The 20584-nt window shown below is 32.1% G+C and overlaps 3 protein-coding genes across 4 annotated transcripts; 2 read left to right on the top strand and 1 right to left on the bottom strand.

Annotated features, from left to right (window-relative positions):
- Positions 1-1967: 1967 nt before the first annotated feature.
- On the bottom strand, positions 1968-4374 carry LOC105778604 (ras-related protein Rab11B). The gene is made up of 2 exons (XM_012602337.2): positions 4032-4374; positions 1968-2706 (listed from the first exon to the last, which is right to left on the bottom strand). Exons 1-2 carry the CDS (start codon positions 4250-4252, stop codon positions 2277-2279), a joined length of 651 nt encoding a protein of 216 aa, XP_012457791.1. The 5' UTR covers positions 4253-4374; the 3' UTR covers positions 1968-2276.
- A 776-nt stretch (positions 4375-5150) lies between these two features.
- On the top strand, positions 5151-8474 carry LOC105778561 (homogentisate 1,2-dioxygenase). Of its 2 annotated transcripts, XM_012602286.2 has the most exons (9): positions 5157-5509; positions 5711-5941; positions 6304-6383; positions 6590-6757; positions 6898-7073; positions 7174-7243; positions 7355-7509; positions 7690-7773; positions 8005-8474. In XM_012602286.2, exons 1-9 carry the CDS (start codon positions 5289-5291, stop codon positions 8227-8229), a joined length of 1410 nt encoding a protein of 469 aa, XP_012457740.1. In that variant the 5' UTR covers positions 5157-5288; the 3' UTR covers positions 8230-8474. The 2 variants fall into 2 exon arrangements, with proteins under 2 accessions (XP_052486671.1, XP_012457740.1); XM_052630711.1 differs by lacking the exon at positions 5711-5941 and having other exon boundaries at positions 5151-5509.
- An 8433-nt stretch (positions 8475-16907) lies between these two features.
- On the top strand, positions 16908-19818 carry LOC105778517 (basic leucine zipper 61). Its single transcript, XM_012602246.2, has 4 exons — positions 16908-17975; positions 18058-18148; positions 18248-18374; positions 18868-19818. The coding sequence occupies exons 1-4, from the start codon at positions 17395-17397 to the stop codon at positions 19029-19031; spliced, it is 963 nt and encodes a 320-aa protein (XP_012457700.1). The 5' UTR covers positions 16908-17394; the 3' UTR covers positions 19032-19818.
- The last annotated feature ends 766 nt before the right edge of the window (positions 19819-20584 follow it).

Raw genomic sequence — 20584 nt, 5'->3', positions numbered from 1 at the left:
GGTATTGGTACTGTTAAAATTAGGATACACGATGGGACGATTAGGACACTCTCAGATGTAGGTATGTACCTGATTTACGAAAGAATCTCATCTCCTTGAGTATTTTAGACTTGAAAGGATGTAGAATCAACATCGAGCCAAGCGGCATTAAAGTATCTCGTGGAGCTCTCGTTTTGTTAAAAGGTAAAAGAACTGGCAGTCTTTATATTCTGGAAGGTTCTACAGTGACCGGTGAAATCGGACGTCCTCGTCTGCTTCTGAGTCAAGTCAACTCGTTTAGAGCGGAGGCAACTTGGTCATAGGAGGGAAAAATGTATGACCGTTTCGTTGAAGAGAGGTTCTCTTTTGGATGCAGGTTTTGAAAAGTTAGGGCATTGTGTTCGTGAAAATCAGACCCGGGTTAGTTTTGATTTGGCAGTGTACAAGTCGAAGGCTAGAAGTCTTCCAGTTTCTAAGCACAGATTCGACTCAGTTGATTCCCTGCATAGTTCAAGCTAAGCTCGTGGCGAGCTTTGGCAAAAATGGCGTTGTGGAAATATGAGTCAAGGTGGAGATTTGTTAAATATGACTCATATTTTCAGTCAAATTTGAGAAATAATCTTTTAGTTGAATTTTGTTTATTTGTTTCAGTCAAATACTGATTAGTTTAGATTATTTTATTATTATTTGACATATGAATTTAACCTATAAATAGGCTCTTTCACAACCTTAGTAAAAACACCCATTAGAGATTAGAACTCATAACACATTTAGAGAATTTTGTGTTTACGTTTTGAGAGTTCTTTGTTTTTGGGTTTTCAGGGTTTAGTTTTTATCTCCATCTTTTGTACTCTTCGTTCTTTTGCCATTATAGTAAAATTATCTTTGCCCATGGTTTTTTATCCTCTTTGGAGGAGTTTTTCCACGTTAAATTTGTGTGTTCAATTTCTCAATTTATTCCGCTATTTTTGTTACTTGTTGCTTTAATCGGGACGATCCCTAACAGTATTTAATAATAATTATGTTAAAATATGATTAAATTATTTATCATTATTTTTATTAAATTATATTTAGTAATAATCTTATTAAAATTTAATAACAATAACAATAATCATCTATCTAAAAAATTTCTACTAAAGGTAATTTGGTCATTTAAGTCCTTTTTCTTATGTTATTACAATATTTATTCTATTCAACCAAACACAAGAATACTATTACAGCTTTATTCCATTCAACTGAACCAAACACTTGAATTACTAATTACAGCTCTGTTCTAATACATCTCTATTCTATTCACCCCAACCAAACGTGCTCTAAGACTTCTCTCTCGTGCAAAAACTATCTTCTACACTCTAGTGTAGGGTGTGTGTGTTTTTGGCCTTTGGTTACCCAAAACTAGAAAAAAATGAGAGGAAAAAATTGAAGAGAGTGTGTGAGAATCGGGGAAGAAATGTGGGGAGCGATGGATTTGTGTTACGGGATAAAAAGTGTGGGTGGTTAGGGAGAGAAGTTAAGTTTCTGTTATTTCTGTTGCAGAAATAATGGGTAGGAAGTCAAAACGGTGGGTTTAATCAAATAGCTAAAGGGGTCTTTTTGTTCTTTGGTTATACGGTGCGTTTTGTTTTAGTCTTCCAGTGGCTGAAACTAGTTTCTTTTCATTTCAGCTAAAAAAGGGAGGTGGTTGTACACGAGAAAAACAACTCTGAATTTTGATCAATCTATTGACTTTCTCCTAGATTCTTTTCTGCTCTCTGTCTTCTCTCTGCTTTCCTTCTTTTCTATCATATTTCTTCGAGGACAAGAAGAGGAGAAAGACAGACGAGAGAAAACAGAAGACAAAGAAGGAAAATAAACGTTAGAAAAAAAAGGAAATAAACAAAGGAGAAAGAAGGAAAAGAGGGGAAATAAATATAATTTACACATTCATTTCAGATAGCATGCATATTAGATATTACATTGTTAACAAAATTTTGAAGATTACGGGTCTTGGGGAAAAATAGATAAATAATAATTAGGTAATTCAAATTTTATCATCCATGACAAATGAAAATTATTTTAAAGTACAAAACTAAACCTTGTCTGATCAAACTATTCTAAAGTGATCAAATACAACATCAGAACTATGAACTGCAAGATTGCATGAGGAAATAAGATACCCTAAAAGAACCATGAAAAAGGAACTGATATCAAACCTAGTAAGGATTTTCTTTTCTTTTTTTTTTTTTTTGGGGGGGGGGGGGGCTTAATGAGATAAAAATTTTGAGGGGGGAACTTCGACACTCAAAATCATCTGACAGTTAAGCAGAACAGCAGCCGATTTTCTTGAGGGCTGAAACATCGTCCTTGCCGACATTGATGGTTTGTCCCTTTGGCAATGCTGCAGGATCATCCCCTACTTCGAGTGCTTTTCGACTTACCACATGGTATATTTGAGTTAGTACTTCAGTGAATGCATTCTCTACATTCAGGGACTCGAGGGCAGATGTCTCCATAAAGTAGGTTTTCTCTCTCTCGGCGAAGGCCTTAGCTTCCTCGGTGGAAACGGCACGCAAGTGTCGTAGGTCTGCCTTGTTACCAACGAGCATAATCACGATATTGGAGTCCGTGTGATCCCGTAGTTCCTTCAACCATCTCTCGACATTCTCAAATGTGATGTGTCGAGTGACATCATAGACAAGCAATGCACCAACAGCTCCTCGGTAGTACGCACTTGTAATCGCCCGGTATCTTAATTTGGAAAGAATATAACAAGAAAACAAGTCTCAAAAAGCATATAAAACACATCTATTTGTAGCAGAAACTGTATATTAAGCATTCACAATTTAAATGTAGGTAGAAGAACTATTTATATTTCCTTTTCACACCAATAAAACCTTACCCTTGGGCAAGCCTTGTTTAATGCCTCTCAAGCAAAGGCATCGATTTCTTATACTAGGCAATTCACAATCTTCTATCGAGTTCATATCATCATAATCCCCCTTGACTAAGTCATGGCAATAAAAAAGTTTTGATTGCGCAATTAAAATAAAATGTTGCACAGCAACCGGAAACTCAGGCACCAAACATTATCTATGCATCTATCGTAAATCATCAAAGTATGCAACACCAGCCCCTTCTTAGACTCGCGCTTGATACAGAGAGCTAAAGAATAATAGAAAACATGCCCTCTGAAGGCATGTGATGTTTTTCACATAAATCCAAGCTTCAAAGTTCACAGATATTAATTACAACAATGTCCTAAATTTATGGACATCGTAAAGAACTTCAAGACTAGAACAAGGTTAACATATAGAACTGATAACAATCATATCCTTCTAAAATGAATGATGAAAAGTAAAACGATCTATAGATCGGATATACAGATGATATCCTCTTCAATGAACCTATATTCTAAAGATGTATAGTTGATGATTCAACTAGGACTTCTATAAACAGTAGGTTTAATTCCACCTTTTCATCAGTTAATCAAGCTGTAACATTATCACTTAGACCCAAATGTACATATTTTAAGTAGCTTATGGTATATATGCTAACTAATCAAGACAATTCGCCTTTCGCATATGCTTAAAATTTACATCAAATACAGCAATCCAAGGAAAATAAAATATCTACTTTTCACTAAATAACCAAAAGCCAAGACCACATGCTTTAACATTAAAAGGAAATTTTCTGAATGCACCTGGCACCCACATTTTCGTAGCAACCAAGCAATCCAAAACAAAGAAAAAAGAAATCTCATTACTTACTTCACCAAACCAAATACTGTAGTCTAGAAGCAGCTTCTTTTCCTCAAATCACTAAAAAGTTAGAAAAATTACCCCAAAATCCAAAAAGAAAATACAGAAAAAGACAAGCAATAAGATAAGAACTACTTGAATATAATTCTACCACATTTCCTCAGCTACTAAACAGCTCCAAAAATACAAAATCCCAAATACCCATTCTACCAATCCGACGTATCAACTCAAAGAACACTACATTTTTATAAAATGATTTAAAAAAAAAAAGAGTACTAATAAAATGTATAAAAAAAAAGTTGAAAAAAACCATACCTTTCTTGTCCAGCGGTGTCCCAAATCTGGGCCTTAACGACCTTATCATCGACCCGAATACTTCGGGTAGCAAATTCTACTCCGATTGTGGATTTTGACTCCAGATTAAACTCGTTTTTCGTGAATCTCGACAACAAGTTCGATTTCCCAACCCCCGAATCTCCGATCAATACTAGCTTGAACAAATAGTCGTAGTCGTCATCTGCTCTATACGCCGCCATTTCGGATCACCAGGTCGGGTTCTTCTATCGGATCTTGAAAAAAAATAAAGATTTGAATTTATGAGGAAAATTTTATCAAGTGGCAGAGATCGGTGGCATCGATTTTGAAATTGTAATAAGATATTTAAAAAAAGAAAGAAAGAAAAGAAAAAGTGGGCTTAGATTTAGGAGGAGGGCGTACATGTCGGCTCGGGTCGGGTCAGGAAATTGGATTTGTTGTTGGGCCCCTATTTTTGTAACCCGATTTTAAATTTTGTCGATAAAGAAGATAAAAAGTTGGAAAAAGATCGCATCTCACATCTTAATTATTTTAAATTCATCCTCAAATTTTTAAAAAATTGTATATGAGTCCTCAAAGTACTAAGGTTGAAATATTTCATAAATTTATGTACTCTTTGAAAATATAAAATGTAGTCATTGTATTTTTATTTTAAAAATTTTAATCTCTCTGCTTTTCAAATTCAAGTTCAACGGTTAACACTCTCAACTTTTTTCTTGTTAAATTTGTTGGTGTAACATTTTGAAATAAAAATATTCACTTGATAATCATGTAACTAAAATAACAACATTATAATGAGTCTAAATTTAACAAAAAAATTAAAAGTGATAATAGTTGGACTTAAAGTTTGAAAAATAGATTTAACTAAATACTTGAAAATAAAAAGATAAAAACAAAATTCTAATTTTTTGAAAAGTATAGGGAGTTATGGCATATTTTAACCAATAACTAAACTAATGAAAAGATTGAATCAAAAGCATTTTAAAGTTTAGGAAGTAAATGAAATTTGAAGGATAATTTGAGATGTTAATGGAATTGACCTTTGCCAATTATATGTTAATTGACTAACATTCAGTTCTTGAATTATAAGACAAAAAAGGTTGCTTAGGACAGCACGACTCTGCAGCCGATGAAACTGCCACGTCGACCTCTTGATCTCAATCTCTTGCTCTTATATCATTTAGCTCTTTGTCTTTCATAGATTTACCCGTACAAAATAAGGGGGGCAAAATTTTAAAAAAAAAAAAACCGAGAAAGATGGAGAAACCGGCTACGGAAGTTATAAAAGGCGACGGTTGGGGGCGTTTTCCCGATGATTTGGAGTATCATTCAGGATTTGGCAATCATTTTGAATCGGAAGCGATCGCCGGATCTCTGCCACGTGGCCAAAATAGTCCTCTTATTTGCCCATTTGGACTCTATGCTGAGCAGATCTCCGGCACTTCCTTTACTTCTCCTCGGAAGCTTAGTCAACGCAGGTGTTTTTCTTTTTTCAGATTTTTAAATAATTTTTTTAGTAGTGTTAAAAATTTGACTAGCAGTGTATATGATAATTCGGTTGAATTTTTAGTAAATTCAATTTTATTTTAAATTTTGATTAAAGGAAAATTGTTTAGTGTTCCTGTTATTGATTTTGTCTTCTTCTTCTTTCTTTTTTTTTGAATTTTTTGTGTTAATAGTTGGTTCTATAGAATCAAACCATCGGTTACTCACGAGCCGTTTTGGCCTCGTGAACCGAGTCATAAAAAGCTTGTGAGTGAATTTGATGGGTCCAACACGGTAGCAAACCCGACTCAGCTCCGGTGGAAGCCTGTGGATATTCCTGATTCGCCGACGGATTTTATTGATGGTTTATACACTATATGTGGAGCTGGCAGCTCATTCCTTCGCCATGGATTTGCTATTCACATGTAATTGGTATTTTAGTTGTCATTTCATTTTTTACACGAATGATGAATCTGATCATAACTGCTTAATACACCTGCTATCTAAGAATTATGGGCAGGTTACTGTAGTAACTTTTTTCATTACTGAAACGAAAGTAGTGTGAGCTGGGTTTGTTTGCAATTTAAATTTTGGCTCGATATGTTCACCAAATTGTTCATGTGCACGGTTGAGATGAGTTTCACCACCATTACTATCTTGTGTCTCTTTCATGCATTCAGAAAGAACTTTTGTTGCATTGATCCTGTGCTAGGAGAGTCGGGTTGTGCTCAATTGTTTAGCTTAAAGGTATGCATGAAGGAGGTAATAAAATTTTCGTCACATGTAGGTATACTGCCAACAAATCAATGGACAATTGTGCCTTCTGCAATGCAGATGGTGATTTTTTGGTAGTTCCCCAGCAAGGAAGTAAGTTAAAATCCTTTTATCTTTGAAAAAAAGTTTATTTTTTTGCTTGTTTGGAGTCTTAGATTTCCTTTTGGGGCATGGATATGTGTTTTCTTTAAAACTTCTTGTTCATTTATGAGCAAGTATTACATGGAGTACTGGTTAACTTAAAACTCTTTTTGTCACAAAGGAATATGCATACTAAAGAACTGCGTTTCTGATTACAGGGCTATGGATCACTACCGAATGCGGAAGATTGCAGGTGTCTCCTGGTGAAATTGTTGTCTTACCCCAAGGCTTCCGCTTTGTTGTAGATTTGCCTGATGGCCCATCACGTGGTTATGTTGCTGAAGTTTTTGGTACCCATTTTCAACTTCCTGATCTTGGTCCTATAGGTACCTAATCTCTTGTTCAAATGTGGCCTATGAGCGAATGAAGTATAATATTTTGTTGTCCGCGTACCGTTAAAAATAAGTCACTTTATTGATCATGTTGGATAGATATGCCCTTAGCGTATGATTTTCATCTTGTGTAGGTGCTAATGGTCTTGCTGCTTCAAGGGACTTCCTTGCTCCCACAGCCTGGTTTGAGGATTGCCCCCGACCAGGGTTTACTATTATACAAAAGTTTGGAGGAGAACTTTTCAATGCAAGACAAGATTTTTCTCCTTTCAATGTGGTTGCCTGGCATGGTAATTATGTCCCATATAAGGTGGGTGCAATCAACCTTCAAACTAAAATAATTAAAAACTATAAGATTTTGACTATGATCCATTCGAGCAATCTGATTTTATTGAAAATGTTGGATTCAGTATGATCTTAGCAAGTTCTGCCCTTACAATACTGTTTTAATCGATCATGGTGATCCATCAATAAATACAGGTATGCTGCGAGATGATCTCTGTCTTCACATAGTATTTCTCCTAAGACTTTTGGGGTTCAATTGTACTTGTACTTAAATTATCTACATTTTATTTGAGCAATATCTTGCAGTTCTGACGGCACCAACTGATAAACCGGGTGTGGCATTGCTTGATTTTGTCATTTTCCCTCCCCGATGGTTGGTTGCTGAACATACATTCAGACCTCCATATTACCATCGCAATTGCATGAGTGAATTTATGGGCCTAATATATGGTGGATATGAGGTGAGTCCTATCACATTCTGGCTATTTTCTTTTTCGTTGATAAAGTTAAAGCATGTTTCTAGTGGAACACTGAATTATATGGTTGCATCCCCATTGATATCGACGTTGGCTTTGAAAATAAAAATCAGCCTTACTTAAGTTTTCTGATTGAGAATTTTGGCTACCATGTATTGGTTTCAGGCAAAAGCTGATGGTTTTCTGCCTGGTGGTGCTAGCCTTCACAGCTGCATGACTCCTCATGGTCCTGACACCAAGACATATGAGGTAATTATCTTGAGCACAACATTGGGGTCGCAAGTCAATTTCCATTATGCCATTTTTGTTCTTCGGGTTGTCTGATCGGGTAGTCGATTACCATGAAGTTTTAGGGCTAGGAATACCCAAAGCTAATAAGTCTACCCAGTCCTGTTAATTAGTTGACAATGCCCGTTTATTATTCGGAACTGACCCCTCTTAGGATCACTAGTCTGTTCTGACAACTCTTTTGATTTGCAGGCCACTGTTGCACGTGGAAATGAGGCCGGACCTCACAAGATCACTGATACAATGGCCTTTATGTTTGAATCATGTTTAATGCCTAGAACCTGTCCATGGGCTCTTGACTCCCACTTCAGGGATCTCGATTATTACCAGTGTTGGATAGGGCTGAAATCCCATTTTTCTCACGACAAAACGGATGTTAAAAGCAATGATTTGCAGAATGGAAATAAGAGTGGGTGAGAAAGCCACCATGGTTGAGTTGATATTCAAACATTAACCTCGGGCCTCAGCTCTGATATAGTTAGCAAGTAAGTACGTACATACACGGAATACGCAAAAAAAGGTATGTCATCTCACAGGGTTAGGAAAAGGTGGGAGGGGCGATATCATTGTTCCTTAGCTCTTATGAATGTGCTATGGACTATATACGAATGTACAAACTGTGATTGGCATGATATGAAATAATATATGTATATATTATGTAACATAGTCTCTTGGTTTTTCTTAAAATATCCCTGTGATATCTTTGTCCAACATATCTGAGAAAATTAGAAAAGAAAATATATAGAAGCTGGATGAGTTTTAGATAAAGGTGTGGTTGATATTTTAGCAGGTTTAATACAAGAAGACAAGTGCTACATCATCCAAAAATCGATGAAAAAGACAACACAAACAAGTGATATCTACCGGAAAATCTGATTTGCATCTCTATATACATATAAAAACAAGAAAAGAATTGAAAAATTTTTGAACTCGTTTGTTTCACTCTTTAGAAAAATGATTTTCCAGAAATTGATAGGAAAATTTTCTTATATTATAGAACATTTATTACTATATATTTATAATTATTAATATAAATTTTTAATAAAATATTAAGAATATTATTTAAAATTAAAACTATTGTTAATTGAAATCATTTATATAAAACGAATATAAAAATGCAAAAATTAAAAATAAAATTTCGTAATTCATTTTCTTAAATAAACACACCATTAATCTTTTTTCAAACCAGATTTTCATAAGGTTCTCTTTTGATTTTTTGGGGGAAATATTTAAAAGATTTTTTTGAGAAATATAAATCTGGGATGTAAATAAATTTGGTCCAATAGTTGACTTTGACCTCACCCAGTCTCTTAGACAATGCAGAGGTGGATTTGAGCCTTTTAACTCTTGCTAAAAAAAGCCTTGGATCTATTCTACATCTTGAAAGACTTGCCTACCAAACCATATTAACTATGCCCTAACTGTGACCCACCTCGGTCTTCTTTTTTTTAGTTACAAGAGGAAAGTAAAATTTATAGCAACAACGAAATTAGCGTCTTGAATCTAGGCCAAACTTATTGACCTGTTTGGTTTTAATATTCTTGTTGATGCAACTTTTGAAATTAAAAATAAGGGTTAAATCACAATTTAAGCATAAACTCGGCAACAATATTTTTGGGTAACTTTCATATTAGGGTTTAATTTTTTTTGTGTAAGCTAGTCCTTAAACTTGACAATTGTTTCTATATTAGAGCCTAAACTAGACAATTGTACAAAATCCTTGAACTCGATATTATTCTCACATTAAGACTTGAACTTTAAAATTTTAAGAAAATATTAAATACTAACTTAAAAAATTTCCTCTGACAAATAAGCCCAAAAAATATTTAACAAGATTCATAATAAATGTAATACATTAAATATGTAAAATATTTCCATAGTTAAAATCATGATTTACCAAACTTAATTAAAAAAAAAAGCCAACAACTAAACTATTTTTCCTTTTTTTTGGGCTTGCAAGGTGTCTTTTCAATAAAATTGGTTTTATCGTCTTATATAATTAAACTAATTTGCATATTCAACTAATATACGGGTTAATGTATGTATTAATTATACATTTAATTATTATTATGAATTTATTTAATTTTTATAATTTTTACTAATAATTTGATTATAAAATTAAACCATGCTGATGTGTTAGTGATAGGTGACAAATATTTTATAATTAGTTTACAAATAATTGTTATTAAAATTATTCAAAATTTTATTTTAGTATATATATGATATGCATATGCATATGTTATCATATATATATAATAAACAAAAAATAAAATCAGATTACTTTTTTCCTATTTTTAAAAATAAATGTTATATTTATATTTTATTCCTAAATTAATTTAAATGAAATTGTTATATGATGTCAGTGAAATATAATATGGTAATTAAATTAGTTATTATATAATGTGATTAAATTAAATTGAAATCACATAATTAAAATGTTGTATAATGTAATTAAATTAAGTTAAAAATGAATCTCATAAAAACAATTTTTTTTTTCAAATAGTTTGTTTCTTCTCCTTATTTTGCCTAACGGCAGTGTTAGCCTTCAAGCTGGCTATCACTCACATTTTTTCTCTCTCCACAACCAACCCTCTCTTTCTTTCTTTTTTCCCCATTCACTCAATATGTTTTCTCTTTCCAGTTTACAGATCTATTTTGTGAGTATCTTTGTTGTCTTCACAAATTGTGATGGACAAATGATGGTGTCTGTTGTCGCTGAAACTCCACTAGCCACCATCAGTTTCTCTTGGAAAGTGGGTGGGTATTCGTCGACTTCTTAATCTATTTTTATTTTGAAAGTATTTCAGAATAATAAATGATTTCACGAGTCGGTTTAAACCTGTGTCGTCTTGAGTTTTTTTGTTTGTTTATATTTCATTACTTAATAAGTCTTTACTTTTAGAAAGTTTTTTTTTTTTCTGTTCTTGGAGCACATTTTTTAGTCTTGTTTATGCATGTAGTCTTGTTTTTGCATGTGATTTTAGAGATGATTTTGTTTCGTCCTCTCCAATTTGATGTATGCTCGATACTTTTGCCAAATTTGCTCGCCCTCCGCTTTGAACCATCCAAGATTGATTTTTTTTATCATGATAGTTGTTTGCAATCACTCTAGATATATCGTACTTGAGTTGTGACAAAGTTGATTATCAACGTGTCGTAATATTTTAATGATGTTGAGAATAAAGCCTTTGTTATGGAGCTTATGACAAAAAACTTATAGCATATTTTAACATTTTAAATACTTTAACTTAATTTAAAAATGTATTCAATACTCATAGCAAAGATTTTCATAACTTTTAGTCGATTTTGTGGTCTAAATTAGAAAAAAAAAAATTTATATCAATTTTGTATAAATATATTTACTTTATAATTATATTTTTCACCTGCATGCCATAATCTAATTTAATTAAAGACGTACCAATACCAAATACTAGATTCATCTTTTCAACTACAATTACTGAAATGGTTATATATTTGACTCAATCGAGTCCCCCCTATCATAACAAAGCCTACAAGTCGTGGTCCAAGTTGGTTCCTTAGCCTGCTGCACCCTGGCTAAGGATGGTTCCATATTAGGGTCGCCAGAATCCTAAAGCCCCAAGGGGGACCGACCATAAAAATTGGTCAGTGGTCAAGCCCCCAAATATCCATGATGACTCACACACACCCTGGACCATTCATAAAATAATTTCAACTTTTACTGATACATTTCATAAAATCGTTAGTCTTAATCTATTTGTTCTTAGATTCCTACTTTGCCGGTGGGCCTTTTTTCTTATGTATAATTAATGTGATTTCAGACTTCCAAATTCCATCTTTTCATCTTTCAGCTTTCAACTCCTAATTTACCTTTGTTTTTCAGGTTCCACTCAACCATCATAATTTTATCAAATTACTTTGTTTTTAAGAAAAATTTTGATTCACGTGAATTCATTGTTGATATGAATCACTTTGAAAAAAATTATTTTATGAATTATACGTGAATTATTGTACAAGTTATCAAGTCAGTATTGTTAAAATGTTAATAGTTCAGCTAATTTTTCATTAAAAAATAATTTGACTAAAAGTTGAGGACCAAGTAATTAGAAAAGAATTAGGACTAAAGTGACGAAAGAGGTAAATTTTAGAGGCTAAATTTCTTATTATGTTTTTATATTATTATTAAAATTCTTTTATTGAGTTAGTGTCACAAACTAATAAGAATGTTAGAAAAAATAATAGTACATATAAATACAAATAGGACATTTCATTAATTTAAGCTACACTATAAATTATTATAAAATGTTTGACTAAGTTGGTGTCACGAGTTAAACTAGCTCTAACTCAATTAGCAAAACTAGATTTATGGCGCATTGACCGTGTGGGTGAAATGGAATTATGTAACAAATATATTTATTAAAAATTCACGTTAAAATTAATTAATTATCATTTTGTTTAGGGTTCAAATCTCATTATGATCACATTTTTATTGATTTATTATTAATATTATATAAAATAAAACTTAATTTGTATGTGAGAGGACATTTTAGTAATTTCATAAATGAGCCGGTTCTCAATTGACTCGTGGCCAAACTTAATAAAATGCTTAAAATAATTATAAATAATTAAAACCATTTTAAAAATAATAAATATAGTATTAAATATATAAATAAAATAATTTTCTTCAAATAAATCACCCCTATAAAAAACAGTAGTCTCTATTTTTAATTATGCTTGTAATTTAATTTTCTAACTCAGTTTGACTCTTTTTTATTCAAGTTATTTGTGCTCACTTTGACGGTAAATGAATATTTATACATTTTTAAATTACTTTTAAACCCCTCAAACCAATCATTAATGGATAAACTATAAAAAGTGTCACTTTTGTTTGTCTTAGATTACATTTTAGTCATTTATGTTTAAAATGTTACGTTTTAGTCACTTACGTTGTCGTTTTGTTACGATGTGGTCACTCTACCATTAAGCTCCGTTACCTCCCTAATGGCGGTCCTACGTGGCAGTTCAAATTAAATTTATTTGATTAAAAGCATATTTTCATCTCAACTATTGGACATCCAAGTTGGCATTTAAAACCCATTTGGACTGCCAAGTAGGACTGCCGTTAGGGAGGTAATGAAGTTTAACGGTAGAGTGACCACTTCGTGACAAAACAATAACGTAAGTAATTAAAACGTAACATTTCAAACATAAATAACTAAAATGTAATCTGATGCAAACAAAAGTGACTATTTTTATAGTTTACTCATAATTAATTGTAATTACATGAAAAACACATTACACGCCTTATAATGCACCGAACTTACCAGGGATTAGTGACCGAACAAGGAAGAACCATAATATATAATAGTAGGGGTGTGGCCATTAACTCAATGGGGGAGAAAGAAAATTTGATGAACTCTATTGGAGGTAATGTTGGCCCTGAGAAAGGAGGAAGATATTGAGATTCTTGAACTAGATGTCTTAAGAAAGTGATTGGTGGAGTTCTATCGATTGAATTTTGGGGGAATCGAATTCATGGGTTTTATTTGATCAATTATCTAACAGTGCAATCTTGGTTGATGGGTTTCCGAATGGCATAAATGTATCCTATATAATTATTGGTTTAAATTCAATCTATTCTTTTATAATGGATAATTGCAGTTCGAAAGTCAAACCTAAATCATTATAAATCACTCTTTTAAGCATTCTTACGTATAAATAAAAGATTGATCATGAAATATCCCCACATTTACTGCTTAACGAGATTTAATTAAAAGTCAAACATGCTAACAGAAGGACTTTAACAATTCCAAACTAATTTATTCTATTTGTTTTCCAACAAATACAACCGAACTTCTAGGAGGTGTGATTCAAGGTACAATCGAAAATAATATGACAACTCAACTCCAAAAAGTTCGAATCTATTAAAAAATACGTCGTAAATTAACTAATATTTTAAACTTGAAAAACAACCACTTCAATAAATTTAATTTAATAATTTCCATCTTATCATCATTTTTAAAACTTAAATAAATTTACTCTGTTGGTATCATCTTATAGAAATAATTTTTTAAAAAATAAACAGGTTAGAACTCAACATCTATGATTTTTTTAATTTTATAAATAATATAAATGGAATAAAATCACAAGGCTAAACTGCAAATGGATGTAACTGTACAAAAGTGGTCACCACCTCTGAAGTCTTAACTTTTATATTTTTAATTTATTACTTTACTGCAACGTGTTTACGCGTCCCCTTTTCTAAGGCTTTTCATTATTACCTGAAAAGACCAAGTAGGCCCTTACTGTATTTATGTTACACTAATATTACTCACTAATTTATTAAATAATATTTTAAATAATTTAAACAAATAATAAATTAAACTTTTTAAATGTTGAATTTAATTTTATATTATTGAAACAGCAGTAAAAATGTAAATAATTTAAAGCTAATAAACTCGTGATTATGTGTTTAGAAAAATTTGGTCCTATTTAAATCTAAATTTGCTCCATCCACCTACAATAATGCTTGCTTCTCCTTCTCCTTCTCCTTCTCCTTCTCCTTCCTCATCATCTCCATTATAGTAGTCCTTATCTCTCTCCCTCTTCCATCCTCTTCTGTACGGCACTTGAAGAATTTCTGGGATCCCACAATTATATCCAAAATTAATAATTTAGAACCAAAAAAAAAACACCATTTGCTGTTATCCTGTATTAAGTCATGGTTTGCACATGCAAATCCCTTTTTCTTTAAAAAAAAAAATCATGGAATATTTGGTTTTTGTTTATACTTCATGATTGTTTTAAAAAAAGAGCTTGAAAATGATGCCAGATTTTCCCTACCTTTAGAACCTCATATTCATCCATTCATTCTTTTTTCTTATTTAACTCTGTATGTGTGTATATATATATTAAAAGAAATAAATTGGACATAAAATTTAAAGTGTAATAAGAAAAGCAAACATGGTATTTAATTTTGTAGTTGTAATAATGTGAAAAGGCATTCATTTAACTTAATCTCTCACAACACTATTCAATCATTTGATCCAAGCCAGCTGGTCCTCTACTTTTAATTATCTTAATTATTAATTAAAATAATAATAAATTAGGAATCCAGTAAATTTGAGATTCAAATATCAACCTCGATAATTGGTTTTCGTATAATTCTTTTTATATAAATTAAAGTATGATTAAGCGATTATTAAAGTGGTTAAGTTACAAAATTATTTAAAAACAAAGAATTGGATAAAATTAAATAATTGTTAGACAAACTTTTACTTGCCAGAGGGTTTACTGATCATGCCTTATTTATTTAGATTATTATTTTAACTAATCATGATTAGGGTTTCTTCCTTAATTTTTTTTAAAAAAAATCCCAACATAAATGCCAACATGAGATGATGGAAGCTACCAAGAAACCATAGAAAGAGAGAGGAGTGGGGAGTTAATAAATAAATAAATAATGGAAAAACAAATAAGGGTCACATTAGAGACCATGTGAGTCTGATTTGGGGACAAAGCAAAGCAAAGGGAAAGAAAGAGTGGGGGCTCTTACAAACAGTTCACATGGGGAAGAAGAAAGGACATGATTCTTACAAGTTCCCTTTCTTTCACAGCTCATCTCCCTACCCCAATTTCCCTACATCTTCCCACTACTTAAATCTCTATGTATTATTATTTTCCCATATATATTATATGCATATTTTATAATTCACTTAGCTCGGTTTTTGTCTGTTTTTATGTGATGTGTATTCGTTTAAATTAATTATTACATTTTATATTTCATGTAGGTCTATATGCATTAAATTTACCCATATCTCCTCCCTAACCCTTAAATGGGAGGAAAATATATTTCAGCACACTCAAACACACTTTTTCTTGCACTGACAACAATGCCGATGCTAATTGAACTAATACTCAATCGACGACACATAATTTTTTTAAAAAAAACTGCTTTACTACTAATATATTAAATACTAACCCGTATACAAAATTAATTTAAATTCGAAACCAACCATGTAAAACCCCTAAACGAAGAAAAAAAAAGCAATGTATTAAGCATCTTACATTTATATTCATCTCTCCTCCATGAATATTCTTCTATTAGATTTTCTTCCAATGATCTGTAACCAATTTGCCATATACTTAATTATAGGCACATGCATTTACTAACGTAGAGAATATAAATGGAATAAATTAATAATTTTTTTCTTGAAACCCTTTTAATTATAATAATATTTAATATTATTAAAAAATTAAACAACATCAGATTTTTAAAAAAAAATCACATTTATTGTTCATAAAATGTTATTTATTATTTAATATAGTTAACATTTTAAAAATTTTATGATTCTATAAATAAAATATTTTTATTATTTCTTAAACTGTAAATATTAATTTTATTATAAATTAATTTTATTTAATCTTTTAATAGTAAATAGACTAATTTGATCGAATCCACTTAACAAATATTTTCACCATTTAATTATTAGTACTAGCGTGAGCTTCTCTTTTTGTTATTGTTTTCTAATATAGGTATTGTTATAATGTATATATATATTGAAAGGTATATTTATATGAACTTTATACATTATAAAGATGATATTTTCTGTTCTTGTAACCTAAGTTTATCAGCAACTTTAAATAACAATGGTTTACCAACAATTTGGTACCATAATTCATTGAATGGTTCTGAATATGTAAAACTTTTTCCAATCAATATTTTCCTACAAAAGGGACCTATATCTAATTTTTCCTTTAACAAGGACTATATTTGTTGGCTACACTGCTAATGTAAAGTCCCTGTGTAGGCATATTTATAAGTATGATTATCATAATGTAGCAGAGCTCAATTGATATAAATAAAATTGAACACAAAATTTTCCATAAAAAAATATTTTTCAACTTAAATAAATTAGTGAATTCAATCAGAGACATAACCTGATTATGGATTCAAAAATGATGATATATAGAGATATAGAAGCAATATATATATTAAATATGTGTGCAAGTGATATATAGATATCCATCAGCAATGAAAACGAATATCAAAGAACTTGTGGATGTGTAGGGCTCATAATATATATATTTAGAAAAAAAGGGCATATAATACACAAATGCATATACCATATGTTGGAAAGGTTATAAGATAATGTTTGAATATAAAAATATAGAGATAGTTGAGGCCAATGAAAGGGGTCACATCGGCACGTGGTGGTGCTGATTCCACCCAGTTATTAAACTCACGCTGCGACTTTCCCATCGGAAAAAAGCCCCCAGCTGTTGCTAGCTGTCCCTAATCTCCCCCCATGTGACCCACCTCTCTCTGCCCCTCCCCCTTAATAAAAAAATCCCCCCATTGCAAAAAGGAAAAAGAAAGAAGTGCGCAAGTTTATATCATTGGCTTCAAAGGACTTATATCATATGATGTTGGTGTTTGGGTTTGGGGGTTTGAGTTGATAGATGTGTGTGTCGTGTAATATTTTTGTGTGTTTGGTTGTATAGTTAGTTGTTGGTTAGTTTAAGATTAGCTTTGTTTTTCGTGCTCTTTTATTTATTTATATATATTTTTTGAGTTTTTGGGGTTTGTGACATTGGTGTAGAATGGCACAATTACCTCCAAAAGTACCCAACATGACCCAGAATTGGCCTTCTTTTCCACATCAAAGATTGCCTACAATGGCAAACATCATTTCCACCACTGCCAACACCGCCACTATGAATGCCTCCCACCACCACCAGCCTTCTTGGGTCGACGAGTTCCTCGACTTCTCCTCCGCACGCCGCGGGGCCCACCGCCGTTCCATTAGCGACTCCATCGCTTTCCTCGAGCAACCATTGGTGGAGGAATGCAGGGACTCCAACACCAACCACAACAACAATGCCATGATAACGGAAACCAATGTGTTCGATCGTCTCGACGACGAACAGCTCATGTCCATGTTCTCCGACGACGTAGCCGTCACCATGGCTGCTGCACCGACGTTATCCTCGTCCAACCCTTCCACTCCGACGTCCGACCAAAACAGCAACAATGACGAGAAACCAGTGCCGTCCCTGGATCTGCAGCAGCCCAAGAACGAACCAGGAGAAGTGGAGAGCTCATGCAAACCTGAACCACAAGCTGCTCAACCTCCATCAACCTCCAATGGCGACCCCATCGTTGATCCCAAAAGGGTTAAGAGGTAAAACAAATCAAAACCCATTATTATACAACATTTTTTACACCATTATAAATATTTTAATTTTATTTTGGGTGATGAACAGAATTCTGGCAAACCGGCAATCAGCACAAAGATCAAGAGTTAGAAAGCTGCAATATATTTCTGAACTTGAAAGGAGCGTCACAACATTACAGGTGCAAAATTATGATAATATATATCATCAATATGTGTATGATTTTTTTTTCTTCAAATTTGTTTTAATTTTATTTTCTTTGATATACAAAAAAATGAAGACTGAAGTATCAGCATTATCACCAAGGGTTGCATTCTTGGATCATCAAAGACTGATTCTCAATGTTGACAATAGTGCTTTGAAGCAAAGAATTGCAGCTTTGGCTCAAGACAAGATTTTCAAAGATGGTAAGACTTGGTTTTTTCTTTCTTTAATTATAATTAATTAGTACTATAATATGTGTTCAGAATTTAGCTCAATTGGTTTAATATATTTAGGCCACACAATAAATGTTACTTACCATTTTTCACCTCAATCATGATATATTAGTTTGCTAGTTTAAGAAATTATTAGTTAATTATATTTAAATTATTTCAAATAAACCTTTGTTTGCTTTGATAATTAGAATCCCCTCCCTTTAATAGAATGGTAGAATACATTATAATATTAAGCAATAGTTTGTATACATGCCATAACAGTCTATGGCATATTTTATTTTCATATACATGCCAAATTTCCTATTTTTCTTTGTTAATTATTGTGTAGGACATTTTAATTCCTTTTTTAAGTGAAATTATTTTTGGGTTTTTTTATATGTTTATTTTATTATACTTTCAGTAAATGATTCTATACATTGTGAAGCAGTAAAATTTACCTATTGTTGTGACATTTATTTTTCAGCTCATCAAGAAGCACTGAAGAAGGAAATTGAAAGGCTAAGGCAAGTGTACCAGCAACAACAAAGCCTCAAGAAAATGAACAGCAACAATAGCAACAACCACCATGCACCACCACAACAACAACCATCACAGCCGCAGCCGACGAAGAAAGAAGAACAACTATAAGTTGTTCAGAGAAATAGAGAGAGCTAGAGACGGCAGTGAGAAGGTCTTGGTGCAAAAAATAAAAATAAAAATAAAAATAAAAATGCAATAAAGCTATCTAACAAATGGGGGGTTGGGGGGCTAGTTTTTTTCATGTTATGTGTTTCCCAATTGCTGTTTTTTAATAGTGTAGGGTCCCCCTTAAGACAAAAATTTGAAGGGCCAAAGAGAAGGGAACATGTGGGTTGCTAAGATTAGGAGGGTGACAATTTAATTCTTTTTTCAATTTTTTTCTCTTTTAAAAATTGATTAATTAGTATTATTGTGTGGGTTTTATATTGGGAATTTGGTCTTTTTTTCCTTGATGAAAATAATTTAACTTTTCTTTCCTTTAATTTTTTTTGTAATTAAATTTGGGGGGGGGGGATTTTAATGTGTGGGGTTTGTGTTGGGAGGGATGAAATTGAAAAAGAGAGTTAGTATTGTCAGAGACAATGGTGGTTATGTCTGATTTGTTTGTCAAAGAAGAAGAAGAAAAAATTGTTGGTTTCTTCTTTATTTTTATTAATTTTAATCACATTGTTGGTTTAAAATATTAATTGGTGTAGAAATATGGAAATGATAAACTACAAGCAAAGGCAAAGGGTAATTGTCTTTTGTTTTTGTTTTTTAAACCCAACCCACTTATGATTGGCTTAATAAGTCTCTTTCCTTGAGCCCCTTCTATCTTTATTCTCTCTACTTAAACTATGGTTGAAGACATGTATGATGTTTAGAGGGCTTAAACTAATGGATTATTTTTTTCAAACCTGTCTGTTTATTGAGATGAATGAAACTTGTTAGAAATTTGAGATTTATGTTCACTTCAAACAAGGATTCATTTTAGAAGTAGAATAATTGTAAGCTTAAATACAAATTTTTTATCAGATTCCGAAAAGGAAGAAAATGATTGAAAAGGAGTGATTGTCATTTTGTGTTTGATTTAGTAGAGAAGTAAATGGTATAGGTAGTTTTGTGGTGAAAGGTTGATATGTTGATTCCAATGGTGGAAATGTTGTGAGGTTTTTCTTACTATTATTACATTTGTTATATATATATATTTGGTAGATTAAAAGACAAGACTTGTGGCGGTTCTTGGTCTTGTAGAAGTTTAGTCAAGAATTTCAGAGACGAAATTATTAGGAGTGATAATCATAAACTAACCTCGAAAACTAAATGAGCATGTAGAGTATTCCTTCAACATTGTTAACATTCCTTGGGCCAGCTTCTGATTCCAGCCCAATGTTCAAATGTCTTCTGTCACTGAGAAAATGGCCCTAGAACCATGAGGCCCGGTCCAATAAAATTAAGGTAACGTTTAGTGTTTTTTCATAATTTAAATGGTTTGAAATATGAATTCTTAGGAATATGATTTATGGATTGAGTTGGATTCGTGTATGGTATTAATATCATACATGATTGTCTAAATTCAATTTGATCCGGACATGTTTGATCCTTTTAATACCATGATAAAATCTACTTACAAAATAAATACTCGATATATAAATATCAAATATCCGTTAAAACCCAACTAT

This window comes from Gossypium raimondii, chromosome 1 (genome assembly GCF_025698545.1).
Source record: "Gossypium raimondii isolate GPD5lz chromosome 1, ASM2569854v1, whole genome shotgun sequence".
NCBI classification, from domain to species: Eukaryota; Viridiplantae; Streptophyta; class Magnoliopsida; order Malvales; family Malvaceae; genus Gossypium; species Gossypium raimondii.
This window is presented reverse-complemented; position numbering and strand designations above follow the sequence as displayed.